Source organism: Microcaecilia unicolor, chromosome 5 (genome assembly GCF_901765095.1).
Source record: "Microcaecilia unicolor chromosome 5, aMicUni1.1, whole genome shotgun sequence".
In the NCBI taxonomy this organism is placed as follows: Eukaryota; Metazoa; Chordata; class Amphibia; order Gymnophiona; family Siphonopidae; genus Microcaecilia; species Microcaecilia unicolor.
Window position 1 is genome coordinate 209,242,848 of NC_044035.1, and position 24,914 is coordinate 209,267,761.

A 24,914-nucleotide genomic window follows, 5' to 3' on the forward strand; every position below is an offset into this window, starting at 1 on the left:
CATCTGTCTGGCCCTGTGGTTCCCAAGAAAATTGAGTCCCAATACCGGATCCACGGTGAACCTGGATTGATGAGGTCCCAATTACCCCACAGTTCCATGGTGGTGGATTCCGCTGTCAAGAGAGCTAGGAGTACTAGAGACTATGCTTCGGCGCCCCCAGGCAGAAAAGCTAGGACTCTTGACTCTTTTGGGAGAAAGACGTATCAGGCCACTATGCTTGCTGCCAAGATCCAGTCATACCAGCTCTTCACGAGTGTACACTTGCGAGACTCGATACGTCAACTGTTCAGCTTGGTTGAGACACTCCCTACGGAGCTGGCCGAGCCTTTTCGCCAGGTGGTCAGGCAGCAGAAGGCGTGTCGCAAGTTACTGGCCAGGGGCACTTTTGACACTTTTGACGTGACATGCAGAATCACTGGTCAAGTTATAGTGATGTGCAGACTCTCATGGCTGCGTGTCTCTGACCTGGATCATTCTGTCAGCAGCAGATGGCGGATGTTCCTTGCCGAGGGGACAATCTTTTTGGAGAAAAAGTAGAGGATCTAGTTGATCAGATCAAGAAGCATAATGATGCTATGGATTCTCTCTCCCACCGGGCGCCTTCTGCTACTGCTTCCTCATCTAGGAGGTTTTTTGGCGGGAGGAGGAGTGCCCCCTTTACCTATTCTAGGCGTAGGTACACTTCTGCTTCTCGGCAGCCTACCCAGGCTCAGCCCCAGCGCGCTCGTTCTCGTCAACAGCGTGCGACTAAGGCCCATTCTGCTCCCCAGCAAAAGCAAGGGACGGGCTTTTGACTGGCTCCAGTTCAGCATAGCCTCTGTAAAAGTGTCCATACCGGACGACGTACCGGTAGGGGGGAGGTTGATGTTTTTTCACCGAAGGTGGCCTCTCATAACCTCCGACTGGTGGGTTCTTCAAATAGTCCAGTTAGGATACACCCTCAATCTGGAATCCAAACCTCCAAATTGCACACCAGGAGCTCATTCTTACAGCTCCCAGCACAGGCAGGTACTTGCAGAGGAATTCTCCGCCCTTGCGGTGGAACCCGTTCCATCAGGGAAAGAAGGGCTGGGATTCTATTCCAGGTACTTCCTTGTGCAAAAGAGAACGGGGGATGCGTCCCATCCTAGACCTAAGGGGCCTGAACAAATATATGGTTCAAGAAAAGTTCAGGATGGTTTCCCTGGGCACCCTTCTTCCCATGATTCAAGAGAACGATTGGCTATGCTCTCTGGACTTAAAGGATGCTTACACACACATTTCGATGCTCACAGGAAGTATCTTCGATTTTCGCTGGGAACTCAGCACTTTCAGTACTGTTTACTGCCCTTTGGTCGGGCGTCTGCGCTCAGAGTGTTCACACAGTGCCTAGTGGTAGTCGCAGCATCGCAACGCAGACTGGGAGTGCATGTGTTCCCTTATCTCAACGATTGGCTGGTGAAGAGCACCTTGGAGGTGGGCCCTCTACAGTCCATGCGAATGACTATTCAGGTGCTAGAACTACTGGGGTTCATAATCATTTATTCCAAGTCCCATCTCACCCCAATTTAAAAATTGGAGTTCATTAGAGCACTGTTGAACACAAAGACAGCTCAAGCTTATCTTCCCGAGGCAAGAGCAGACAACCTCCTGTCCCTAGTGTCTATGGTTTGAGCATCTCAACAGATCACGGCTCAGCAGATGTTGTGACTTCTGGGGCACGTGGCCGCCACGGTTCATGTGACTCCCATGGCACGCCTACACATGAGATCAGCTCAATGGACCATAGCTTCCCAGTGGTATCAAGCTGCCGGAAGTCTAGAGGATGTGATCCAACTGTCCACCGACTTTCGAAATTCCTTGCAGTGGTTGACGATTCAATCCATTTTGACCTTGGGACGTCCATTCCAAATTCCTCAGCCGCTAAAAGTGCTGACGACAGATGCATCCCTCCTGGAGTTGGAGCTCATGTAGATGGACTTCATACTCAAGGAGCTTGGTCCTTTCAGGAAAAAGGTCTTCAGATCAATCTCCTGGAATTGCGAGCAATCTGGAACGCTCTAAAGGCTTTCAGAGACCGGCTGTCCAACCAAATCATATTGATTCAGACAGACAATCAGGTTGCCATGTATTATACCAACAAGTAGGGGGGCACCGGATCTTGCCCTCGGTGTCAGGAAGCCATCCAGATATGTCTTTGGGTGTGCCGTCATGGCATGTTTCTCCAAGCCACTTATCTGGTGGGTGTAAACATCAGTCTGGCTGACAGACTGAGCAGGATAATGCAACCTCACGAGTGGTCCCTGAACATGGGCGTAGTCCGCAAGATCTTCTGAGCGTGGGGCACCCCCCACGGTGGATCTTTTTGCCACTCAGATCAATCACAAGGTCCCTCAGTTCTGTTCCAGGCTTCAGGCCCACAACAGACTAGCGTCAGATGCCTTTCTCCTGCATTGGGGAACAGGCCTTCTGTATACTTATCCTCCCATACCTCTAGTAGGGAAGACTTTGCTGAAACTCAAACAAGACTGCAGAACCATGTTTCTGATAGCTCCCTTCTGGCCGCATCAGATCTGGTTCCCTCTTCTTCTGGAGTTGTCCTCCGAGGAACCGTGGAGATTGGAATGTTTTCCAACCCTCATCACTCAGAACGAGAGGTCGCTTCTACATCCCAGCCTCCAGTCCCTGGCTCTCACGGCCTGGATGTTGAGAGCTTAGAATTTGCCTCCTTGGGTCTTTCAAGGGTGTCTCTCGAGTCTTGCTTGCTTCCAGGAAACATTCCACCAAGAGGTGTTATTCTTTTAAATGGAGGAGGTTTGCCATCTGGTGTGACAGCAAGGCCCTAGATCCTCTTTCTTGTCCTACACAGACCCTGCTTGAGTACCTTCTACACTTGTCAGAGTCTGGTCTCAAGACCAACTCCATAAGAGTTCACCTTAGTGCAATTAGTGCTGCTTATCGCCGTGTAGAAGGTAAGCCTATCTCTGGACAGCCTTTAGTTGTTCGCTTCATGAGAGGTTTGCTTTTGTCAAAGCCCCCCGGTCAAACCTCCACCAGTATCATGGGATTTCAAGTTGTTCTCACCCAGCTGATGAGAGCTCCTTTTGAACCACTGAATTCCTGCCATCTGAAGTACTTGACCTGGAAGGTCATTTTCTTGGTGGCTGTTACTTCAGCTCGTAGGGTCAGTGAGCTTCAGGCCTTTGTGGTGCATGAACCGTATATCAAGTTCCATCATAATAGAGTAGTCCTCCGCATGCACCCTAAGTTCCTGCGGAAGGTGGTGTCTGAGTTCCATCTGAACCAGTCAATTGTCTAGCCAGCATTCTTTCCCCGTCCTCATACCCGCCCTGGCGAAAGCAGTTTACATACCTTGGACTGCATGAGATCATTGGCCTGTTACATGGAGTGGACACAGCCCTTCAGACAGTCCGCCCAGTTGTTTGTTTCTTTCGATCCCAACAGGAGGGGAGTCTCCATCGGAAAACGCACAATCTCCCATTGGCTAGCAGATTGCATTTTCTTCACTTATGCCCGAGCTGGGCTGACTCTAGAGGGCCTTGACAAGGCTCATAAAGTTAGAGCCATGGCTGCGTCAGTGGCCCACTTAAAGTCGGCCGCATGTAGATTGGAAGGTTCCGTCTGCCAAATCGGAAAGAAGTAGAGAGATCGTGGATGCTTTCCAAAGTGCTCTGCTCAGACAGATGGTGACGGAACCCACGAGGGAGGGAGCGATGCTGGATCTGGTGCTCACAAATGGGGATAGTGTGTCAAATGTCCGAGTGGGTGCACACCTGGGAATCAGTGACCATCAAACGGTTTGGGTTGATATGACAGCTGAAGTGGAGGGCGGCCACTCTAAACTCAGTCCTGGATTTCAAGTGTGCTGACTTTAGTAAAATGAGGGAATACCTGAGGAAGGAGATGATGGGCTGGGAGGACGTACATGAAGTGGAAGGGCAGAGGTCCAGGCTGAAAGAAGTAATAAATAGGGCCACAGACCTTTATGTAAGGAGAGTAAATAAAAGCAAGAGAAAAAGGAAACCGATATGGTTCTCCAAGCAAGTGGCTGAGAAAATAAAGGCTACAGAGTTAGCGTTCCAGAAATATAGAAAATCTCAAGAAGAGACGGGGAGGAATACCGGATGAAACTGAAAGAGGCCAAGAGAGAGGTACGTCTGGCGAAGGCGCAAGCGGAAGAACAAATGGCTAGAAATGTAAGGAGGGGCGACAAAAATTTCTTCAGGTATATTAGTGAAAGGAGAATGACTAAAAAGGGAATTGTGAGACTAAAAGATACAGCGAACCGCTATGTAGATAATGATGAAGAAAAAGCCAATTTGTTTTCACTGAAGAAAATCCTGGAGAAGGACCGCGAGGGACTGGCAAAAGTACACCTGAGAATGGAATGGATATAGCACCGTTCACGGAAGAGAGTGTGTATCAACAACTTGGAAAGCTAAAGGTGGACAAAGCCATGGGACTGGACGGGATCCACCCAGAATATTGAGGGAGCTCAGAGAGGTTCTGGCGGGTCCTCTTAAAGATTTGTTTAATAAATCCTTGGAGACGGGAGAGGTTCTGAGGGACTGGAGAACGGCGGAGGTGGTCCCTCTTCACAAAAGTGGTGATAGGGAAGAAGCTGGAAACTACAGGTCGGTAAGCCTCACTTCGGTTATTGGAAAAGTAATGGAAGCGATGCTGAAGGAAAGGATAGTGAATTTCCTGAAAGCCAATAAGTTGCAAGATCCGAGACAACATGGTTTTACCAGAGGGAAATCGTGCCAAACGAATCTCATTGAATTCTTTGATTGGGTAACTGGAGAATTGAATCATCGACGTGCTATAGACGTAATCTACTTAGATTTTAGCAAAGCTTTTGACACGGTTCCCCATAGGAGGCTCTTAAATAAATTAGATGGGCTGAAGATAGGTCCCGAAGTGGTGAACTGGATTAGGAACTGGTTGACGGACAGACGACAGAGGGTGGTGGTAAATGGAGTTCGCTCGGAGGGAAAGGTGAGTAGTGGAGTGCCTCAGGGATCGGTGCTGGGGCCGATTCTGTTCAATATATTTGTGAGTGACATTGCCGAAGGGTTAGAAGGTAAAGTTTGCCTATTTGCAGATGATACTAAGATTTGCAACCGAGTGGACACCCGGGAGGGAGTGGAAAGCATGAAAAGGGATCTGAGGAAGCTAGAAGAATGGTCTAAGGTTTGGCAATTAAAATTCAATGCGTAGAAATGCAAAGTGATGCATTTAGGGAGTAAAAACCCACGAGAGACTTATGTGTTAGGCAGGGAGAGTCTGATAGGTACTGAGGGGGAGAGGGATCTTGGGGTGATAGTATCCGAGGATCTGAAGGCGACGAAACAGTGTGACAAGGCGGTGGCCGTAGCGAGAAGGTTGCTAGGCTGTATAGAGAGAGGTATGATCAGCAGAAGAAAGGAAGTGTTGATGCCCTTGTACAAGTCGTTGGTGAGGCCCCACCTGGAGTATTGTGTTCAGTTTTGGAGGCCGTACCTTGCGAAGGATGTTAAAAAAATGGAAGCGGTGCAAAGAAAAGCTACGAGAATGGTATGGGATTTGCGGTCCAAGACGTATGAGCAGAGACTTGCTGACCTGAACATGTATACCCTGGAGGAAAGGAGGAACAGGGGTGATATGATACAGACGTTCAAATACTTGAAAGGTATTAATCCGCAAAAAATCTTTTCCGGAGATGGGAAGGCGGTAGAACGAGAGGACATGAAATGAGATTGAAGGGGGGCAGACTCAAAAAAGATGTCAGGAAGTATTTTTTCACGGAGAGGGTGGTGGATGCTTGGAATGCCCTCCCGCGGGAGGTGGTGGAGATGAAAACGGTAACGGAATTCAAACATGCGTGGGATATCCTTAAAGGAATCCTGTCAGTAGGAATGGATCCTCAGAAGCTTAGCCAAAATTGGGTGGCGGAGCAGGTGGGGGAAGAGAGGTTGGTGGTTGGGAGGCGAAGATAGTGGAGGGCAGACTTATACAGTTTGTGCCGGAGGCGGGACTGGTGGTTGGGAGGCAGGAAATACTACTGGGCAGACTTGTACGGTCTGTGCCCTGAAAAAGGCAGGTACAAATCAAGGTAAGGTATACACATATGAGTTTATCTTGTTGGGCAGACTGGATGGACCTTGCAGGTCTTTTTCTGCCGTCATCTACTATGTTACTATGTTACCTTTAGCAGGTATTCTCCGAGGACAGCAGGCTGATTGTTCTCACAAACCCACCCTCCTCCCCTATGGAATTGTTGTTCGTGTTTTATGTTTTTATGCCTTTTGATTAAACTAAAGAGGCACGCTCGCGCGGCGGGCAGGAAGTCGTTCGCGCTGCCTGCGCGACGGAACTTTCCAGAAAGACTTTTTATTTTGCTTGCAAAATTTGTTTACCAATTCCTGGGCCGCCGCGGAGGATGACCCACATTTGAGAACAATCAGCCTGCTGTCCTTGGAGAATACCTGCTACAGGTAAGTATCTTCGTTATAGAAGTTGTGGAAGTATGTTGGGCAGATTGATGTGACAATGTCAGGAGAGTTTTCTATTGTTTCCATTCCACTTCTTTGGTATCGTGCATACTGAGGTTCAGCTGGCTGCACAGGTCCACATATGGCTAACCTCGGAGGTTCTCTCTATCTCCACCTGCTGGTAGAGGGACACAACCCCACAAGTCTCTGGATTGATCTGTTGGGACTAATGGAAAGAAAATTATCATGTAAGAATTAATTTTTCCATACTTTAATGATTGCCATTTCCATCCTTCTGTTTTTCTCCTTAATGATTATGGTCACTAAGTGTGCTTTCACCAGCTTTGCAGAACATCGCCTTATTCATTACTAGTATGTGCAGTTGTCATGTACCATTCATTTCTCATTGGATCCAAGGAGGAATTTCATCATGTTCGATGCTGTATTTTTTACATGGTCTAGGTCAGTGGGTTTTACTACTATTACTAATCATTTCTATAGCGCTACTAGACGTATGCAGCACTGTACACTAAATTTGTAAGAGACAGTCCCTGTTCAACGGAGCTTACAATCTAATCAAGTCAGGCAAACAGGACAAATAAGGGAATTACTTACAGACATTTGTACTGAACAGGTGAATAAGAGTAGAAGTTAAAAGCAGCCTCAAAAAAATGTGGGCTTTTAGCCTAGATTTGAATATGGGCAGAAAATGGATCTTGACGAACTGACTCAGGAAGTCTATTCCAGGCAGCAATGTTAAAGGAACAGAGTCTGGAGTTGGCAGTGGAGGATAAGGGTACAAGTAAGAGAGATTTACCTGATGAGCGCAGTTCCCGGGTGTAGGGAATGTACATCATTGCTTTGAGAGAATAAACTCCAAATACTAAAGTCTGTCTTTTACTTGGCCGTAGGTAAAGAATAATTGAATTTCCATTGAAATTTATTGTGTCTGAAGGAAAAAAATAAACAAAAAAATCAGTCTTGTGGAACATCTTAAAGGATGAAAGAGAAAATGCGATCCTGCTTTACAGCTGGTTAATACCCTATGACAGCACAGTTATCCATTAGAACACTATATCCATTTGACATTGAAAGTAGACCTCTTGAATATAAATTACTTAATGTTGCTTAATTATGCCATAGATGATGAATTCCAACGGTTACAAAGAAATTTTATGGACAAATACTACTTCGAGTTTGAGGATACAGAAGAAAACAAACTCATCTATACTCCCATTTTTAATGAATATGTAAGTAAAAGGACTATCAGTTATTTCTCCAATTCAAGGGTTCTCAACCCAGTCATCAGGATACACCCATCTGGTCTGATTTTCAGGATATCCACAATGAATATGCATGAGAGAAATTTGCATACAGTGGAGTTAATGTTTGCACATCTATCTCAAGCATATTCATTGTGGCTACCCTATAAACCAGACTGGCTGGGTGTGTCCTGAGGACTGGGTGGAGAACCCCTGCTCTAGTTCATTTATTTTACAGGGATGTTAGTTTGCCTTCTTTTACTGTAGTACAGAAGTGGGCAACCCCTACCCTTCGGGCTGTATGCAGCCCGCCAACGAGTTTTATGTGGCCCACAAGATCATCTCCCCTTTCTGTTCCTATCCTGTGGGACTGAAGAAAAGTACTGGTCACAGCCCAGTTGCAATCTCTTCATCCCATGATCTTACCATCTCCCCTTGTCTCTTTCTCTCTCTCCCACCCTCGTTGCAAGGAGACCACTCTCTCTCTGTTCCGATCTCGCAGACTGAAGAAAACTAAATTCAGTGTGGAGGAACCTTGGTGCTACGTGTGCGAAGGCCTTGCTAGTCCCGCCCCCTCTGATATGCTCCCTACTCATTGTGTATGTGGGAGTGGGACCAGCAGAGCCTCTGCACATGTGGCACCAAGGCTCCTCCACACTGAAATTAACTGGCCAGTAGTAGGCTGAGACTGGCACTTTTTTTTTTATTCCCTTGGGACTGGAGCGAAGAGGGGAGATCTCCTTGAGGTAAGTGAGGGAGAGAGAGACAAGGGGCAATGTGATTGGGAAAGGAGGGGAGATGGAGAGGAATAGCAGTCAGGCTGATGCTTTTCTTCAGTTCCGCAGGACCAGAACGAAGAGGAGAAATTTGTTTATGGTGAGTGCAGGAGAGAGAGAGAGACAAGGGACAATGTTGGGATGAGGGGAGATAAAGGAATTGTGGTATGTGGATAGAGGGGCAGGGAAGAGAGAGGGGGGAACTACTACACATGGTTTGTGGGGCATGGAAGTGTATATTCCTCCCCATACTAGGCCTGTAAGATGGCCCTGCTAGCCCTCAGATTTCCTAGCTTTGCTGTCGTCAGCATAATTTTAGATTCTTCCTGCAACTGAATGTAAGCAGAGTGCTTGATCAGTAAAGGAAAAGTACATGTTACATGTCAATGTGACACTTCGGAGGAACTGAGGCTATGCGGCCCATATATGGCAGATACACATGGATATAACCTTGATAGTGATGAGAGACTGAGGACCCTGCAGAGTCCATGATGTTCCACCGGAAATATATGTTCAGAGAATAGGACACCAGGAGGCATATTTTCAAAGCACTTTGGGAGGCTAAGTTCCATAGGTTTCTATGGAACTTTGGGAGGCTAAGTGCTTTGAAATGAGCCTCCAGATGTTTCATACTACTTGCTTGTTTGCTGGTTTTGCATGCTGGGATAATTGTTACTGATAAGGAATTAGCCAATGGCCACAAAGTGTGCATGTGAACACAAGCAGGATAGGATGATGGAATAGAGGAAATTGCCACTTTTGTATACGTATAAAAAATGACTGAATATAACCGTATATGTGTAATGGAAGGAAACAGAAAAATCCATATATGAACACAAGTTAGTTTAGGAGAAATCACATGATTTAGGAGAAATGAAACTTATAACAGTATATAAACGAAAACTGAGAAAGTTGTACTGAGCAGATTTTGTTATTCAGTCTTTACATCTGGCTTTTCTGGGTGACAACCTGCTCCATAGAGAACAATTATTTTGTATTGGCTTAGTGAAATACCAATAAAGATTTTTTACTGGTTGCGCCAAACCTAAGTCTGATTGTCTCTTTTACTCCAGCCACTAGGGCTGAAGTGTTTTTCCCTCCCCAGGGACAAGAGACTGGACTACACAGAAGGGAGAGGGGAACTAACTGCACATAGTTTGTGGGGCAGGGAGGAGACAGGGGAACTAACTGCACATAGTTTGTGGGGCAGGGAAGAAGAGAGGGGAAGTAACTGCACATGGATTATGGGGCAGGGAAGAGGGGAAATAACTGCACATGGATTGTGGGGCAGGGAAGAAACATGGGACCACTGCAGATTATGGGAAAGGGAAGAGTTTTTTGGTGGGGGTTGAATTTTACAAACATTTTCACACACAAAATTTTAGAGTATTTATTCCTGAGGGGTCACATGATGCTGTGAGTGTGGAAAGACATGAGTATGACCTGCTCCAGGGCTCCAACTCCATCTCACCCCATCGCATTTTATTTTTGCCTTGTATTAGGGTAGATTTTCATCTGATAGCCCGGCAGGGTATATAAACAAATTTTTATCAAGATCTGATGGGGCTATCTCCACAAAATCTGAAAAAAGACCGTGACTGCATGAAGCAGCTTGGAAGACAAGATGGTGGAGCCTATCCCCAGGGCCATATCCCAATTTACAGAGGCAGCTTTGGCAGACTTAACAATATTTCTCATACCGGAATTGGCGATCACCATCACGGTATTATGTAAGCCATATTGAGCCTGCAAATAGGTGGGAAAATGTGGGATACAAATGCAATAAATAAACGTTGTAGTCCAAGCATTGGGCCTTTGTGTAGAGCAAGTCGAATCAAATCTTTCACCTTGAAAACATAGTTACAGAGACACATCAGATGTCTGAGCTTCAGTAGAGCATCTCGATGGTGAAAGACAATTCGTGCACAGTAAGCACAGAAATGGAGATCCTGAAAGCACAAGTACAAATTCATACTGATAGGTCTCGAAGGAGAAACATATGCTTCCTTGGAATACCTGAGACTATCCCATACTCTCAGTTACTAGCTGAACTTGAATGCTGGCTTGAGTCTGAATTTCCGACTTCCCCCCCCCCCCCCCCCCCCCCCCCACACACACACACACACTTAAAACATTCCCACCGCATTGGCTAGAAAGCTAATAGAGAATTGCAACCTGAAATTGTTATTGTAAAGCTGTACAGCTACATTCATAAAGTAGAAATATATTGGCAATTTAAATGTAAGCAGGAGAGGGGTTGGGCTCCGAATAGGAAAACACAGACCACTTTGTAATTTTCCATGTGCTGGACCTGAACCAAATACTGCTAAGTGACTTCTGATTATTTTATTCTAATGTCTCAACTTTCTGGCTACAGGTTTAGCTACCTGCTATATGTATTCTCTTGAATTTATTGCTTATTGCTTAATTAATTTGTCCTGTGAATCTGTATTCTGGTGTACTTCTCTGTCTTCTAACCCCGCCCCCCAAAAAGTCAAAAACAACAACAAAAAAAAAACCTCTCTTTCCCTTCTTGACTTACTCTGATAGTAGAGAGGATAGGTTTTCCTAACTGGTTCTTGTCCTACACCCTGCGAGCTCTTGCTGTAGCTTTCTAACTTTGTGGAGAGGTTCTGCCAGTCCTAGGCAAAAAAAAAAAACAGCCTTAGTCTCCCAACTGGTTTTAAATTTGCATTTTACATTGATGAAACTGCAATTAATATTGGGAAATTTTTGATTTACTAAAGGAAACTTTTATATTCTAGCTGAATTTAATTGCGGAATCAAACTGAATTTGTTTTTTCAGACTGTATCATTGCTTGCCACACCTAAAGAACTTATTTTGATACAGCACTTTGCTGATTCACAGTGACTTATAGGCCCCCCCCCCCCCCCAGGGTTTTCCAATCATATATAGACAAACCAAAAATCATTAACTTCTCAGTCATACACAGGCAATCTTGCAAACTGTTAACCCTATCCTAGTACACCTGTACATATCCATTCCAACCAATCAAGATTGCTTTTATTCTCTGTAGTAACTGTGGTGGTTTAGTTCCAAGGCAGGCCATCTGGAGACTTAAGTCTTGTCCTATCTGTTTTGAGCTTGCTAGTTTAAAACAGGAGCTCAGCAAACTAAAGCAGGAACTGGATGCACTTACAGCAGCTTCTATCACTGCACAGAATCATACCATTCCTTGTCATCAAGCAGATGCAGCCATTACAGATGGGTTGTGTCCATCAACCAGCAGAGGGAGATAGAGAGCACACTTTTTTCAGTGCCTCATACCAGCTTGCTCCACTGCCTCTCTTCAGTATTCTCTATCTCCCCTAGCAGAGTGGCTGCAGCTTCTTCGAGCTCCATCTAAATCTGCCTGGAGGTTGCTCCTGTGCTTTTTGCCAGTTGTTAGCAGGGGTGTTGGAGGCTATAGCAGCTTCACTTTAAAGGCACATAGGTTCACCCTTTCCCTGCCTTACCCATACCTCCGTGGATGTGGACACATTGCTTAGCTTTCCCTGTCCTTCCCCACCAACAGTGGATGCAGGCACATAGGTTCGCCCTTTCCCTGCCTTTCCCGCTCACCTGAGCCTCCGGAGTTCTATTTACCTCTGCTTTCCTCACAGCGTTAAAAAAAAAAAAAAGTTGTGTCGCGCTTTGGCGCTTAGACGCTGGAACAGAGGTTTTTCCTTGCCTTTTTCTGTGGGACCGGGGCTGTGATACTCGGTCTAGTGAGGTAAGAGTGTTTTCTGACTCCTCCGGGGTGGGCCCGCGATCGGGGCGATTTTGGCATGAACCACCATTTTGAATTTTACCGCCGTTTTCGGCGATGGCTGCGGAGACAGTAAAGTGCTGTTCCAAGTGTGGCAAGCGCATATCAGCAGCGGGGCTCTGTAAATCGTGCTGTACAGACGTTAGAGCCGGCCCGAGCATGGCGAGCGACGATTCTTCGCGCTCTGAGCTGGCAGCGGGCGCCATTTTGAATTTACCACATGGCGCGACCTCTGCTGACACGGAGAGTCCTGAGCCCGGGGGGGAGGCCTCGGAGTGAGGCTGATATGGGAGCTACTAGCCCCGGCAGAGATCCGGGTGCCCAGGGTGAGTGTTTCTCCCCTGATTTTGTCTTATTAATGCATAAAGCATACATGCTTAAAAGAGCTCTCCCAAAAAAGCCCGGCACGGGCCTCTTCTAATGCCCCCCCCTGGTGGATTCTAGCCTGGGTGTGCCCTCTGAGGCGTTGTTCCCTGATAATTGGCAGAATATGAAGCGCAGAAGGGCTCATTCCCCTTCAGAGAGTGCTGCACCTCCCCCCCCCCCTCGTGGCGGGCTGCGAGGATTCGGAGGACTCTGGCAGGCCTTTATGGTCTGAGGAGCCAGAGTCTGGTGCAGAAGTGACTCAGGATCTGGACGATCCCTCCGCGGTGAGGATTTTCCACCGTGATGAGCTGCCAGCGCTTATTTCTGATGCCCTGCAGGCTCTCTCTATTGAGGACCCTGCCAGTGGCACAGCCTCCTCTGTGAATCCTAGGATGGCTAGTACCAAAAAGCCTGCTCGAGCCTTTCCTTTGTATGAATCCATCCAACAGCTTATTTCGGCTCAATGGGCTGACCCCGAGGGACCTTTGAAAATTTCCAGGGCTATGGGGCAATTATACCCTCTTGAGTGAGGAGCATATGGCTCGCTTTGCTATGCCTAAGTGGATGCCCTAGTCACAGCTGTGACGAAGAGAACTACCCTCCCGGTTGAAGGAGGTGTTGCCCTGAAGGATATTCAAGACTGTAGACTGAAATCAGCACTTAAACGGTCATTTGAAATTGCAGGTCTCACTATTCGGGCGTCTGCATGCAGTTGTTATGCTGCTAGAGCCCTGCCTGGCTTGGTTGCAACAGGCAGTGGAACAGCCCGGTGATGGAGCGGAGCCCTTTTCAGATGTGGCTCCGCGGATGGAGTCGGCCTTGTCCTTTCTTGCTGACGCCCTTTATGATATTGTCAGAGCTTCGGCTAAACACATGGCAATAGCAGTGGCGGCTCGCCATCTTCTTTGGCTACGGCATTGGGCGGCAGACATGGCCTCTAAGCAAAGGTTGGTGAAGTTGCCGTTTCAAGGCCTTCTCCTGTTTGGTGAGCAGTTGGAGAAAATTGTGAAGGGTCTGGGTGAGGCTAAACCCCAGCGCTTGCCTGAAGATAGGCCTCAGCCTTCCTCTAAGGGTGCGGCGGTCCACTCCTCTTACAGACCTCGCTTCCGTGAAGCTGGAAGGTACCGCCCGGGGCGTTCTGCTGGGTTCACTTCTCGTGCCCGTTTTCAGCAGAGGAACTCCTTTCGCTCGGACAAACGTTCCACAGCCACTGGCTCAAGGCCTGGAGTTCAGGGGCGACCCTCTCAATGATGGTGCGCCGGCCCTCTCCTCGAGTCCTGTCATCGGAGGACGTCTTTCCCTCTTTGCCGAGGAGTGGGCCAACATTTCCTCAGATCAGTGGGTCTTGGACCTGATCAGAGACGGTTACAGAATAGAATTTGATGCCCCTGTAAGAGACGTGTTTGTGGAGTCCCGATGCGGTTCTGCCGCCAAACGGGCGGCGGTAGAGGAGACTTTACAAGGTCTGATTCAGATAGGGGCCGTGTCCCCGGTACCTCCCGCCGAACACGGCTGTGGCCGCTACTCCATCTACTTTGTGGTGCCGCGAAAAGGAGGGTCTTTTCGCCCTATTCTGGACTTAAAAGAATTAAACAAGTCCCTGAGAGTGCGGCATTTTCACATGGAAACCCTGCGCTCCGTCATTGCGGCGGTACAGCCAGGAGAGTTTCTCACGTCTCTGGACCTGAAAGAAGCTTACTTGCACATTCCAATTTGGCCCCCGCACCAGAAGTTTCTGAGGTTTGCGGTGATGGGAAAGCATTTCCAGTTCCTGGCCTTGCCTTTTGGCCTCGCCACAGCTCCCCACACCTTTTCGAAGGTTATGGTGGTAGTAGCTGCCTTTCTAAGGCGAGAGGGTATTCGGGTTCACCCGTACCTGGACGACTGGCTCATTCGAGCAAACTCTGCTGCAGAGAGTCAGCATGTAACAGCCAGAGTGGTCTCAGTACTTCAATCTCTGGGCTGGGTCGTCAATTTGGCCAAAAGTCACCTGACCCCCTCGCAGTCTCTAGAATATTTGGGGGCCAGGTTCAACACAGCCTCGTGGTATGTGTACCGACCCGAGCAAAGGCGGTGCAAGCTTCAGAATCAGGTCCGTCTGCTCCTGAGGATGCCCCGCCCGCGAGCTTGGGACATTGTCCAGCTGCTTGGATCGATGACGGCCACCATGGAACTGGTGCCCTGGGCGAGAGCGCACCTGAGACCTCTACAGTATGCTGTACTCCAAACATGGTCTCCAGTATCTCAGGATTACCAATGCAGACTCTCTTGGCTCCCTGCGGCCCGACTCAGCATGGAGTGGTGGCTCTCAGACAGCATGCTGCGGCGAGGAATGCCGCTGGCACTCCCCGATTGGTGCCTAGTGGTGACAGATGCCAGTCTGAAAGGCTGGGGCGCACATTGCCAGGGGAAGCATGCCCAGGGTCTATGGACACCCGAGGAGTCGGAGTGGTCCATCAACCGCCTAGAGTTGAAAGCGGTGTTTCAGGCGCTTCTGGCCTTTCAAGTGACCCTGGAAGGATTGGCTGTCAGAGTGATGTCGGACAACACGACAGCAGTGGCCTACATAAATCGACAAGGCGGCACTCAGTGCAGAGCTCTAGCCGCGCAGGCCGAACAAATTTGCCACTGGGCCGAGCTGCATCTACAGTTTCTGTCGGCAGCTCACATTGCAGGTCAGAGCAACGTGCAAGCCGATTATCTAAGCAGGCATCAGATCGATCCAGCGGAGTGGGAACTTGCAGACGATGTGTTCCTGCAGATATGTGCCAAGTGGGGCAAGCCCGTGATGGATCTAATGGCGACAAGCTCCAATGCCAAAGTCCCATGCTTCTTCAGCAGACGGAGAGATCCTCGTGCGGCGGGTTGGATGCCTTGGCTCAACCCTGGCCTCCGGGCCTACAGTATGTGTTCCCTCCGTGGCCCTTGATAGGGCGAGTGCTCCTGCGGATTCGGCTGCATCCAGGAGAAGTGGTTCTCGTCGCCCCGGATTGGCCCAGGAGGCCTTGGTATGCGGACCTCCGACAGATGCTCATAGAGGATCCCCTTCAGTTACCTCTGATTCCCAACCTGTTGTCATAGGGTCCGGTGACCATGGAGGACGCCGGCCGATTTGGTCTTATGGCCTGGCGATTGAGAGGGCGCAATTGAGAGGCAGAGGCTATTCCAATAAAGTAATTACCACTCTCCTGCAAGCCTGCAAGCATTCCACTTCCGTGGCTTATGCCAGGATTTGGCGCCAGTTTGAAGTCTGGTGTGCTTCCAGAGAGATCACACCCCTGCGGGCTCCTGTCTCGCCGATTCTGGACTTTTTGCAGGATGGTGTACAAAAAGGCTTGGCCTATAATTCCCTGCGGGTGCAAGTGGCAGCATTGGCCTCCCTGCGTGGCAAGGTCGAAGGCGTGTCTTTAGCTGCTCATCCGGATGTGGCACAGTTTCTTAGAGGGGTGCTTCGGCTCCGTCCTCCCGTGCGTGCACCTTGTCCAGCTTGGAACCTGGGGCTAGTGCTGAAGGCCCTTCAGGGTGCTCCCTTTGAACCGCTTCGGCGTGCTTCAGAGAAAGATTTGACATTGAAGGCCGTCTTGTTAGTGGCCATTACTTCGGCGAGACGGGTGTCAGAGCTCCAGGCGCTGTCCTGTAGAGACCCTTTTCTGCAGTTTTCAGAGTCCGGGGTCACGGTTCGGACCGTGCCTTCCTTCTTGCCTAAGGTGATTTCAGCGTTTCACCTAAACCAACCTATTTTCTTGCCCTCCTTTGTCGAGGAGGAGTTTCCAAAATCTTTTGGGCAATTGCACCTGTTGGACGTGCGCAGGACTCTGCTGCATTATCTGCGAGTTACTAACTCTTTCAGGACCTCTGATCATCTGTTTGTTTTGCTATCAGGTCCTTGCAGAGGGTCTCCAGCGTCTAAAGCCACAATTGCCCGCTGGCTTAAAGAATCTATCTTTTCAGCTTATTTGCTTGCCGGCCGGCCTCTGCCTGATGCCTTTAAGGCGCATTCCACTAGGGGAATTTCCTCTTCTTGGGATGAAACTGGAGCACTCTCTCTTCAAGAGATTTGTAGTGCAGCGACATGGGCTTCTAAGCTCTCTTTTGCCCGACATTACAGGCTGGATGTGGCTGCCAGGAGGGACGCACATTTTGGAGTGCAAGTGCTGGCGCGTGGTGTGGCTTGTTCCCACCCTATCTAGGGATTGCTTTGATACATCCCATCTGTAATGGCTGCATCTGCTTGATGACAAGGAAGGGAAAATTAGGTTCTTACCGTGATAATTTTCTTTCCTTTAGTCATAGCAGATGCAGCCATGATCCCTCCCTGTCTGATGCTATCTGCTGTAAATCTATTTCAGGTTCTGTTCGTGTTTCCTGGTGATTCCGTCCTTGGGAGAAAGTCGGAAAACAGTGTTCAGGATTTTTGTTCAATTAAAGGAGGATGACTTAATTCCCTCCAGTTTCATGTTTTGGAGGATGAGTTTATTCCCTCCGGGAGGATGAGTTTATTCCCTCCAGTTATGTCTCAGTGGAGGATGAGTTTATGCCCTCCGGGAGGATGTTTCATTCCCTCCATTCTGAGTTAATGCCCTTTGTTGTAGGGCCATCGTTCGCTGTGAGGAAAGCTTATGTTATTCCCATTGCGGTTTGCCATACTGCTTTGGAAGCTTCAAATACTGAAGAGAGGCAGAGGAGCAAGCTGGTATGAGGCACTGAAAAAAGTGTGCTCTCTATCTCCCTCTGCTGGTTGATGGACACAACCCATCTGTAATGGCTGCATCTGCTATGACTAAAGGAAAGAAAATTATCACGGTAAGAACCTAATTTTCCCACTTCTCACCACTAGCCTCAAAGGATAAAACCACCTAAAAATAGATGATTCACAGTAGGTTCAGGCAGACTACGACATGTAGCCTACAACATCCGCCCTCACAAGTGTTGCCCCTGCAGAATTCTTTTGCTCCATTGCAGCACTGTAATGACCTTGAAAATGGAACTGAGGCAGAATAAAAAGCAATGAAGGTGCCCAAAGAGAAAAGACATCCCCAAAGCACTAATATTGAAACTCATACCAGGAAACTGTTGATACTAGGGGATTCCATTATCAGAGGCATTAACTTTGAAACACAGTTCAAGGGGCCATGCAAAGTGAAATGCCTTCCAGGCTCCTCAGCTACCAGGGGTACCAAGCACATAATGAATATAATCAGAGAATAAACTAAGGAGTCAAACACTGATGCTGTTATCCACCTGGGAACAAATGACCTGTCCAGTAATACCCACTTTCAGCACAGAGAGCTTTTCAGGAGCTGAGGGATGGGTTAAAACCTTTGGTACATACATTAGCTTTTTCTGAAGTACTACCTACCTTTGGAAAGGGAGAGAAAAGATTGTGAAGTACTGAAAATGGCAATAGCTGACTCAAAAGCCTGGTGTCACCAAGAAGGTTTTAGGTACATAGGAGGATGGGGCAATACGTGGAATAACAAAAGACTATAGTGTAATGATGGGCTGCATCTCACTGTGGCAGGAAAAAAAAATCCCTTGGGAGAAATTTAGACAATATGTTTCTAGGCATTTAAAGTAGAAGGTGGTGACATATGGAGGCAGGTCACTTCAAGTGGTCACTTCCAGCTAAAGCTAAAACCAAGATGTGACAGTATAAATGAAAGCAACAATGTTAGCAAATCACTTCTTATCAACACAGCAGGAATTGAGATTAAACAAAAAACTAAACATAAGACAAAAATGTCACTGAAATGTAGATGGAAAGTGATGACCACAAATAATTACAGTCTAAGCAACAAAGTTCATGATCTGCAAGCCCTGATGTTAGAGGCAGACTTCAACATTTTTGCAGTCACGGAGACATGGCTCAATGATTCCCATGAATGGGATGCTAACATACCAGGCTATAATCTATTTAGGATGGATAAAGATGGTCATAAAGGTGGAGGAGTAGCTCTGAATGTGAGAAATGATATCGCAGCAACTGAGATGACAGGGGCCTGGGGAAAGGAAGAAGTGATATGGATCACCTTAAAAAGAGACGATGGAACCTCTTTCCATATGGGTGTTGTCTACAGACCTCCGACACAATCGAAGGAACTAGATAAAGATCTTGTTACAGATATCCAAAAGTTGGGAAAGAAAAGAGATTTGCTGTTGCTGGGAGATTTCAATCTGCCGGATGCAGATTGGAAAGTTCCATCTGCGGAATTGGAAAGAAGTAGAGAGATCGCGGATGCTTTTCAAAGTGCTCTGCTCAGACAAATGGTGATGGAACCCACGAGGGAGGGAGCAACGCTGGATCTGGTACTCACAAATGGGAAAAGTGTGTCAGATGTCTGAGTGGGTGCCTACCTGGGCAGTAGTGACCATCAAACAGTTTGATATAACAGCTGAAGGAGGGCAGCCACTCAAAAGTCCTGGATTTCAAACATGCTGACTTCAGTAAAATGAGGGAAGGAGCTGATGGGCTGCGAGGACATACAAGAAGTGGAAGGCAGTGGTCCAGGCTGAAAGATGCTATAAATATGGCTACAAACCTTTATGTGAGGAGAGTAAATAAAAGCAAGAGAAAAAGGAAATCGGTGTAGTTCTCCAAGTAAGTGGCTGAGAAAATAAAGACTAAAGAGTTGGTGTTCATGAAATATAGAAAAACTCAAGAAGAGGAACACCGGATGAAACTGAAAGATGCCAAGAGAGAGATACGTCTGACGAAAGTGCAAGCGGAAGAACAAATGGCTAGAAATGTAAGGAGGGGGGGCGACAAAAATTTCTTCAGGTATATTGGTGAAAGGAAGAAGTCTAAAAATGGAATTGTGAGACTGAAAGATGCTGCAAACCGCTATGTGGAAAGTGATGAAGAAAAAGCAAATGGGCTAAACAAATAAGTATTGCCTCACTGGGACAGACCAAAGGTCCATCAAGCCCAACATCCTGTCTCCAACAGTGGCCAATCTAGGTCACAAATACCTGGCAAGATCCCGAAAAAGTTCAGTGCATTTTATGCTGCTTATCCCAGAAATAAGCAGTGGATTTTCCCCAAGTCAATTTAATAATGGTCTATGGACTTTTCCTTTAGGAAGCCGTCCAGACCTTTTTTAAACCCCACTAAGCCAACCGTCCCTTCCACATTCTCTGGCAACGTTGAGTGAAGAAAGTTTTTCTACGATTCACATTAAATTTGTAGGCTCATCGCATGCCCAGTAGTCCTAGTATATTTTTGGAAAGAGTAAACAAACGATTCACATCTACCCGTTCCGCTCATTATTTTATAGACTTCTATTATATCTCCCCTCAATCGTCCTTTCTCCAAGCTGAAGAGCCCTGGACGCTTCAGCCCCTCCTCATAGGGAAGTCATCCCATCCCCTTTATCATTCTCGTCGCCCTTCTCTGTATCTTTTCTAATTCCACTATATCTTTATTTGAGATGCAGTGAGGTACATTTTGGGAAGGGCACTCTGAGGCCCACCAGCCAGCCCGGCCACCCAGAAACTCAAACCAAACAGGCAGGCTGGAAAAAACTGCCCATACCCCTGACAGTCCCTTGAAAAGGAGGACATAGTAACATAGTAAATGATGGCAGATAAAGACCTGAACGGTCCATCCAGTCTGCCCAACAAGATAAACTCAATGTATGGTAACCCTACCCTGGACTACCCTGATAGTATCTGGATAGTGCCACTGAAGATTCACTTGCCACCGACACTCTAAAAAATAAAATTAATTTTATCACCAAAGGGGTTTGGGGGTGGAGACTGGGTGTGTCTGTGTTAGCGCAGCTACATTACAATGTGCGAACTGATTACTACAGGATTAGCACATGAGCCCTTAACACCTATAAGGGCTCATGCTCCAATTTTTGTTAATGGCCATGTGCTGATGGCAACATTAGTACATGGAACAAAAGACAGAGCAGACCCTGACGAAGAAAATGCAGTCTTTAATAAGTTATATTGATGCTCCCAGGATTCACACTCTCAAATGCCCAACATGGCCATGTTTCGCCTAGAACACAGCGTTAGGAGCATAAATTACCAGTAGGTGCAAATCTAAACAGGCCACCAACGTAGATTAGTGTGTATCCTCCTGGGTCTGTTTAGAACAGATTTTCACTGCATTTTCTTCATCAAGGTCCACTCCCCGTCCCTTGTTCCACAGTGGCTATTGTGGACCGATTGCCTTCTTGTTTTCTTACCCCAACATGGAAAAGTGGCCATTTTCCGGTCATGGCAAAAAGTGACCCTAGTGGATGAAAAAGACCCCTGCATAAGGGCACGCTAAGTCCACTTTTTGCCGTAGCTTTGTAAAAGGACCCCTTAGATTGTGAGCCTTCTGGGGATAGGGAATTATTTACTGTACCCGAATATGACTTGCCTTGAACTATCACTGGAAAGGTGTGAACCAAATACTATTACAATGCTTAGGTTGCTCTATCTCAAAATTGCCATCCTCAGCCCACCTGAAAGTATGTGAGGACTTCCACAGCAAGCATACTTTAAGCTGGATTGAGGAGCTATCTCTAGAGGAGTGATTGAGCCAGGGAGGAAAAGAGAACATGTAGATGGCATTTTCATAAATGTGTGTGCCAAAGCCTCTTTCATGGCTGCTGGCATGGAAAACCAAGTTCAGAGTATGCAAGGAGCTATAATGCATATACTTCTCACAAAACTTTTAAAGGGAGAGGACCTGAAAAATGTAGGTAAATTGCATGTTTTAAAACATTCTGTGATGTTTGAAAATTGCTTCCAACAGGCTTGAATATATTTTAATAATGGTAGGAATGGAGGAGTGGGAAGAGAAGGGGGGGTCCACTCCTTCCACAAAAATGTAAGCACACCAAACAAAGGGTGGAAGAGAACCAACCCAAGTGACCAGCCAATAAAAACACAGGAGTAAGAGCTCCAAACAAGTTTTTATTAGGACCCTACACGGTCTGTGTTTCTGCAAAAATGCCTTCCTCAGGGGTCTAAAAACACAAAATTTAAAATCAATACACAGATAGCAATGAAAGTATACATAAACAAATGTATAAATAAATGAATAAGACTACAATATTGAAAACTTCAAAAACATTTTCATAGATAAAAAATAACAAAAAATGAAAGATAATAATGAAACATACATATAAAATCCTGAAAATAAGCGTTTAAAACCATACATTGATAATAAATCTGATAACATTAATAATGCACAAAATTTAAAAATATGTGCAACAAAATCAGACACACATACATACATTAGAAATCCTTAAAAGCATACTTGTAAAAACATACATTGATGATGAATCTAATAACATTGTTTCATTAGTAATTCACAAAATTTAAAAATATAAGTACAACAAAAATATATATATGTACTCAAAACCTAATGCAGCAGTATCCTGATTGTTTACTTAAAAATTATTTAGAGAAATTATTTTCATAATCCAGTAATAAAAGGAAAATGTATATAATGGTCAATAGTATTTGACCATAAAAAATGGAGTGCCATGATGTAATGAGGTTAAAATGATACTGTGGCCAAATTACACTAAATTTAAATACTTAAAAAACAGAGTAAGAACATACCAACGAATCTTCTGCTGAATATCAGACCGAACCTTGAGTGCTAACAAAGCACCAGTGCAAGGGTGCTGAAATAACATGGCTAAATGATAATGTATCAAAAAAGATGACTGTTACTGAAACTATAAAAACAGGAAAGGGAGTTCCAGGAAGGAACCGCTGTCACTAGAGATGGAGAGCCTAGATGCCAGTGAAAGTGAGGGTGAAAAATAAAAATAAAAACCGCAGGGAACAGAGAGGAGACTTAGCTCAGGTGAACTCCATGCTAAGACAGAGGGCCGATGGATGCGATCTGAATCCTACTTGGGTCTGCGAGCAGGGACGTAGTCAAGCTGTGGAAACAAAAATTGCAAAAAAAAAGCCCCGAGGAAAAACTGCGGGAAATAAAATTACTAAAAGAGTAATGAAAACATACCAACAAATCTACTGTTGAATATCAGACCAAACCTTAAGTGCTAACAAAGCACCAGGATAAGGGTGCTGAAAGTGAAAATAACAGGTCTAGATGATAAAAAATGGTGATTGTTGGACCAAAACTATAAAATCAGAGGAGATAAAAACCGCAGGGGACAGAAGAGAGACGTAACTCAGATGAACTCCATGTTAAGACACAATTGAAACCACAAAGTGGCAGACAGATGGCTGATAGATGTAATCCAAATCCTACCTGGGTCCGCGAGCAGCAGGGACGCAGTCAAGCTGTAGAAACCAAAATGGCAAAAAAGACGCTGAAAATAAAAGGAACCAAGAGTGATGTCACTGACGTAAAACAACGTGATCGTGCGTAGCATGATAAAAATGCGTCAGATTGACATGATGTGCCTAGCAGCCAAAGCAAATATACAATACTCAAAAAAGCGGAGTAAAAATAAGAGCAAAAAAATAGGAGTTAAAAAAATGAGATGATCAATTAGAAAGGAATAGAAATGTTTTAATATATTGTAAACTCCCAGGGGTCTCTCACGTGTGCTGAGGCTCTCGTCCTGTCGCACCTACTCTCTGCCCGGTCTCACTAGCACTTGGCTTCTTGAGAAGGATTCAAACAGTTCTCATTTACAGCATCCTGTAATCCCAGCCTCAATATTTAGACTCCCCTTTCAACTCAGGGTGACTGGTCCTTCATTTCCCCCCCAATTCTGGAAATTCTTCCCCACTGCATCCTCTGGTAACTGGTCACCCTTTGGTACTCCGGCTGAGTCCCTGGGACACCCTCCTTAAGAAAGGGTTTCTCTGGTTCCAGAAATATGCAAATTAGTCAAGTAAATGCAAATACAATTTATTAGTACTTGGCGCCAGTCTTGTGGGGGAACAACTTCTTTCCAACTTATTATTCAATTGGTTTCTTCTTTACTGAGCCCACTCTCTTGGAGGACCTGTGTCTCAGTGTAAAACAGCCACCTCCCCTGGATAGGACTTTCTTTACTCTCTCTAACTCTACAGTCCTATCCTCCACCCCATGGCTGTTAGTCAACTTCACATAATACACAGTTCATTTCTCTCCAAAAGGCATCGCAGTTGAGTACCTTCTGGGCTTCTAGAGGGAACCTTCTCTTTCATCTTCCAGGGGTTCTCCTCCAGCCAGTCTCTCCCTTCACTTTCTCCTTCTGACTTCGAGCTCCATTCATTTCAGGTCTCCCATCTCCTCCTCCTCTCTTGTCTTGTAGGGCTCTCTTTATAGGGTGGCTAATTGTCCTCCCACCTCTTTAGGCCCCTCCCCCTGGTTCCAGAAAGGTCCAGGCCCAGAACTCTCTCCAACTTTCCATCTCCTATTCTGAGAGTTCCACCTGGTGGCCTCTTCAGGGAAGGGCAGGTCCTATACCATGAGCACCCCCTATCTGTCCCTTCTGCCATTACACTGGTGTACCCCTTTTGGCTCCCTCTAGTGGCCAGATCAGGGCATTTTCCAGACTTTTCCTAGGACCGCGCCCTCTGGCGGCTTCCTCAGGGTAGGGCAGTCCTGTGTTTATCACAATATGGATTGCCATATATATCTCTAAAATGAAATAAAAGAAATCAAAATAATGAATAATAAATAATAAGAAAAAAATAATAAGAAAAATAGAAATAAATTGAAAATACAAATACAAAAATAAAAATAAAAAAATGATAAAAATGAAAAATTTAAAAAACAATAAAATAATATGTAGTAAACAATAAAAAATAAGAATAATGATAAAAAATGGATAATGTAAACAATGGTATCGTGCATTAGGCTGAAAAACAACTGTGTGTGATATAACGATTGATGTACTGATGATTAATAATACGATATTGGACTGTGAAATACACATTCAACATAGAATACACATCTAAAACTATCCTGAAAACATGTGTTAAACTGCTAGTAAAAATAATAAATGGTTCCTTTGTGCCATAGTGGTGATTTGCCAAAAATTACATGAAGAAGATAAGAAACAATAATAATTAAAAAGTAAAATAAAATTAAATAATTAAAAACAGTATTTCAACAATTATAAACCATAATTGAAAGCAAGATAACATAAATATTGTAAAAAATAATAATAATAACCGGCTTTTGTGTGGGGAAATCTTGCCTGACCAATTTACTTCAATTCCTTGAAGGAGTAAACAAACATGTGGACAAAGGGGAGCCGGTTCATATTGTGTATCTGGATTTTCAAAAGGCGTTTGACAAGGTACCTCATGAAAGGCTACAGAGGAAATTGGAGGGTCATGGGATAG

At 46.0% G+C, this 24,914-nt stretch overlaps 1 protein-coding gene across 1 annotated transcript in view; it reads left to right on the plus strand.

Annotated features, from left to right (window-relative positions):
* Positions 1–24,914, plus strand: part of ARL2BP (ADP ribosylation factor like GTPase 2 binding protein) — a 332,657-nt gene that overhangs the window by 56,268 nt on the left and 251,475 nt on the right. The window contains exon 4 of the mRNA XM_030203732.1: positions 7,617–7,723. Within this exon, the coding sequence (XP_030059592.1) occupies positions 7,617–7,723 (107 nt within the window). The remainder of the gene's footprint in view (positions 1–7,616; positions 7,724–24,914) is intronic.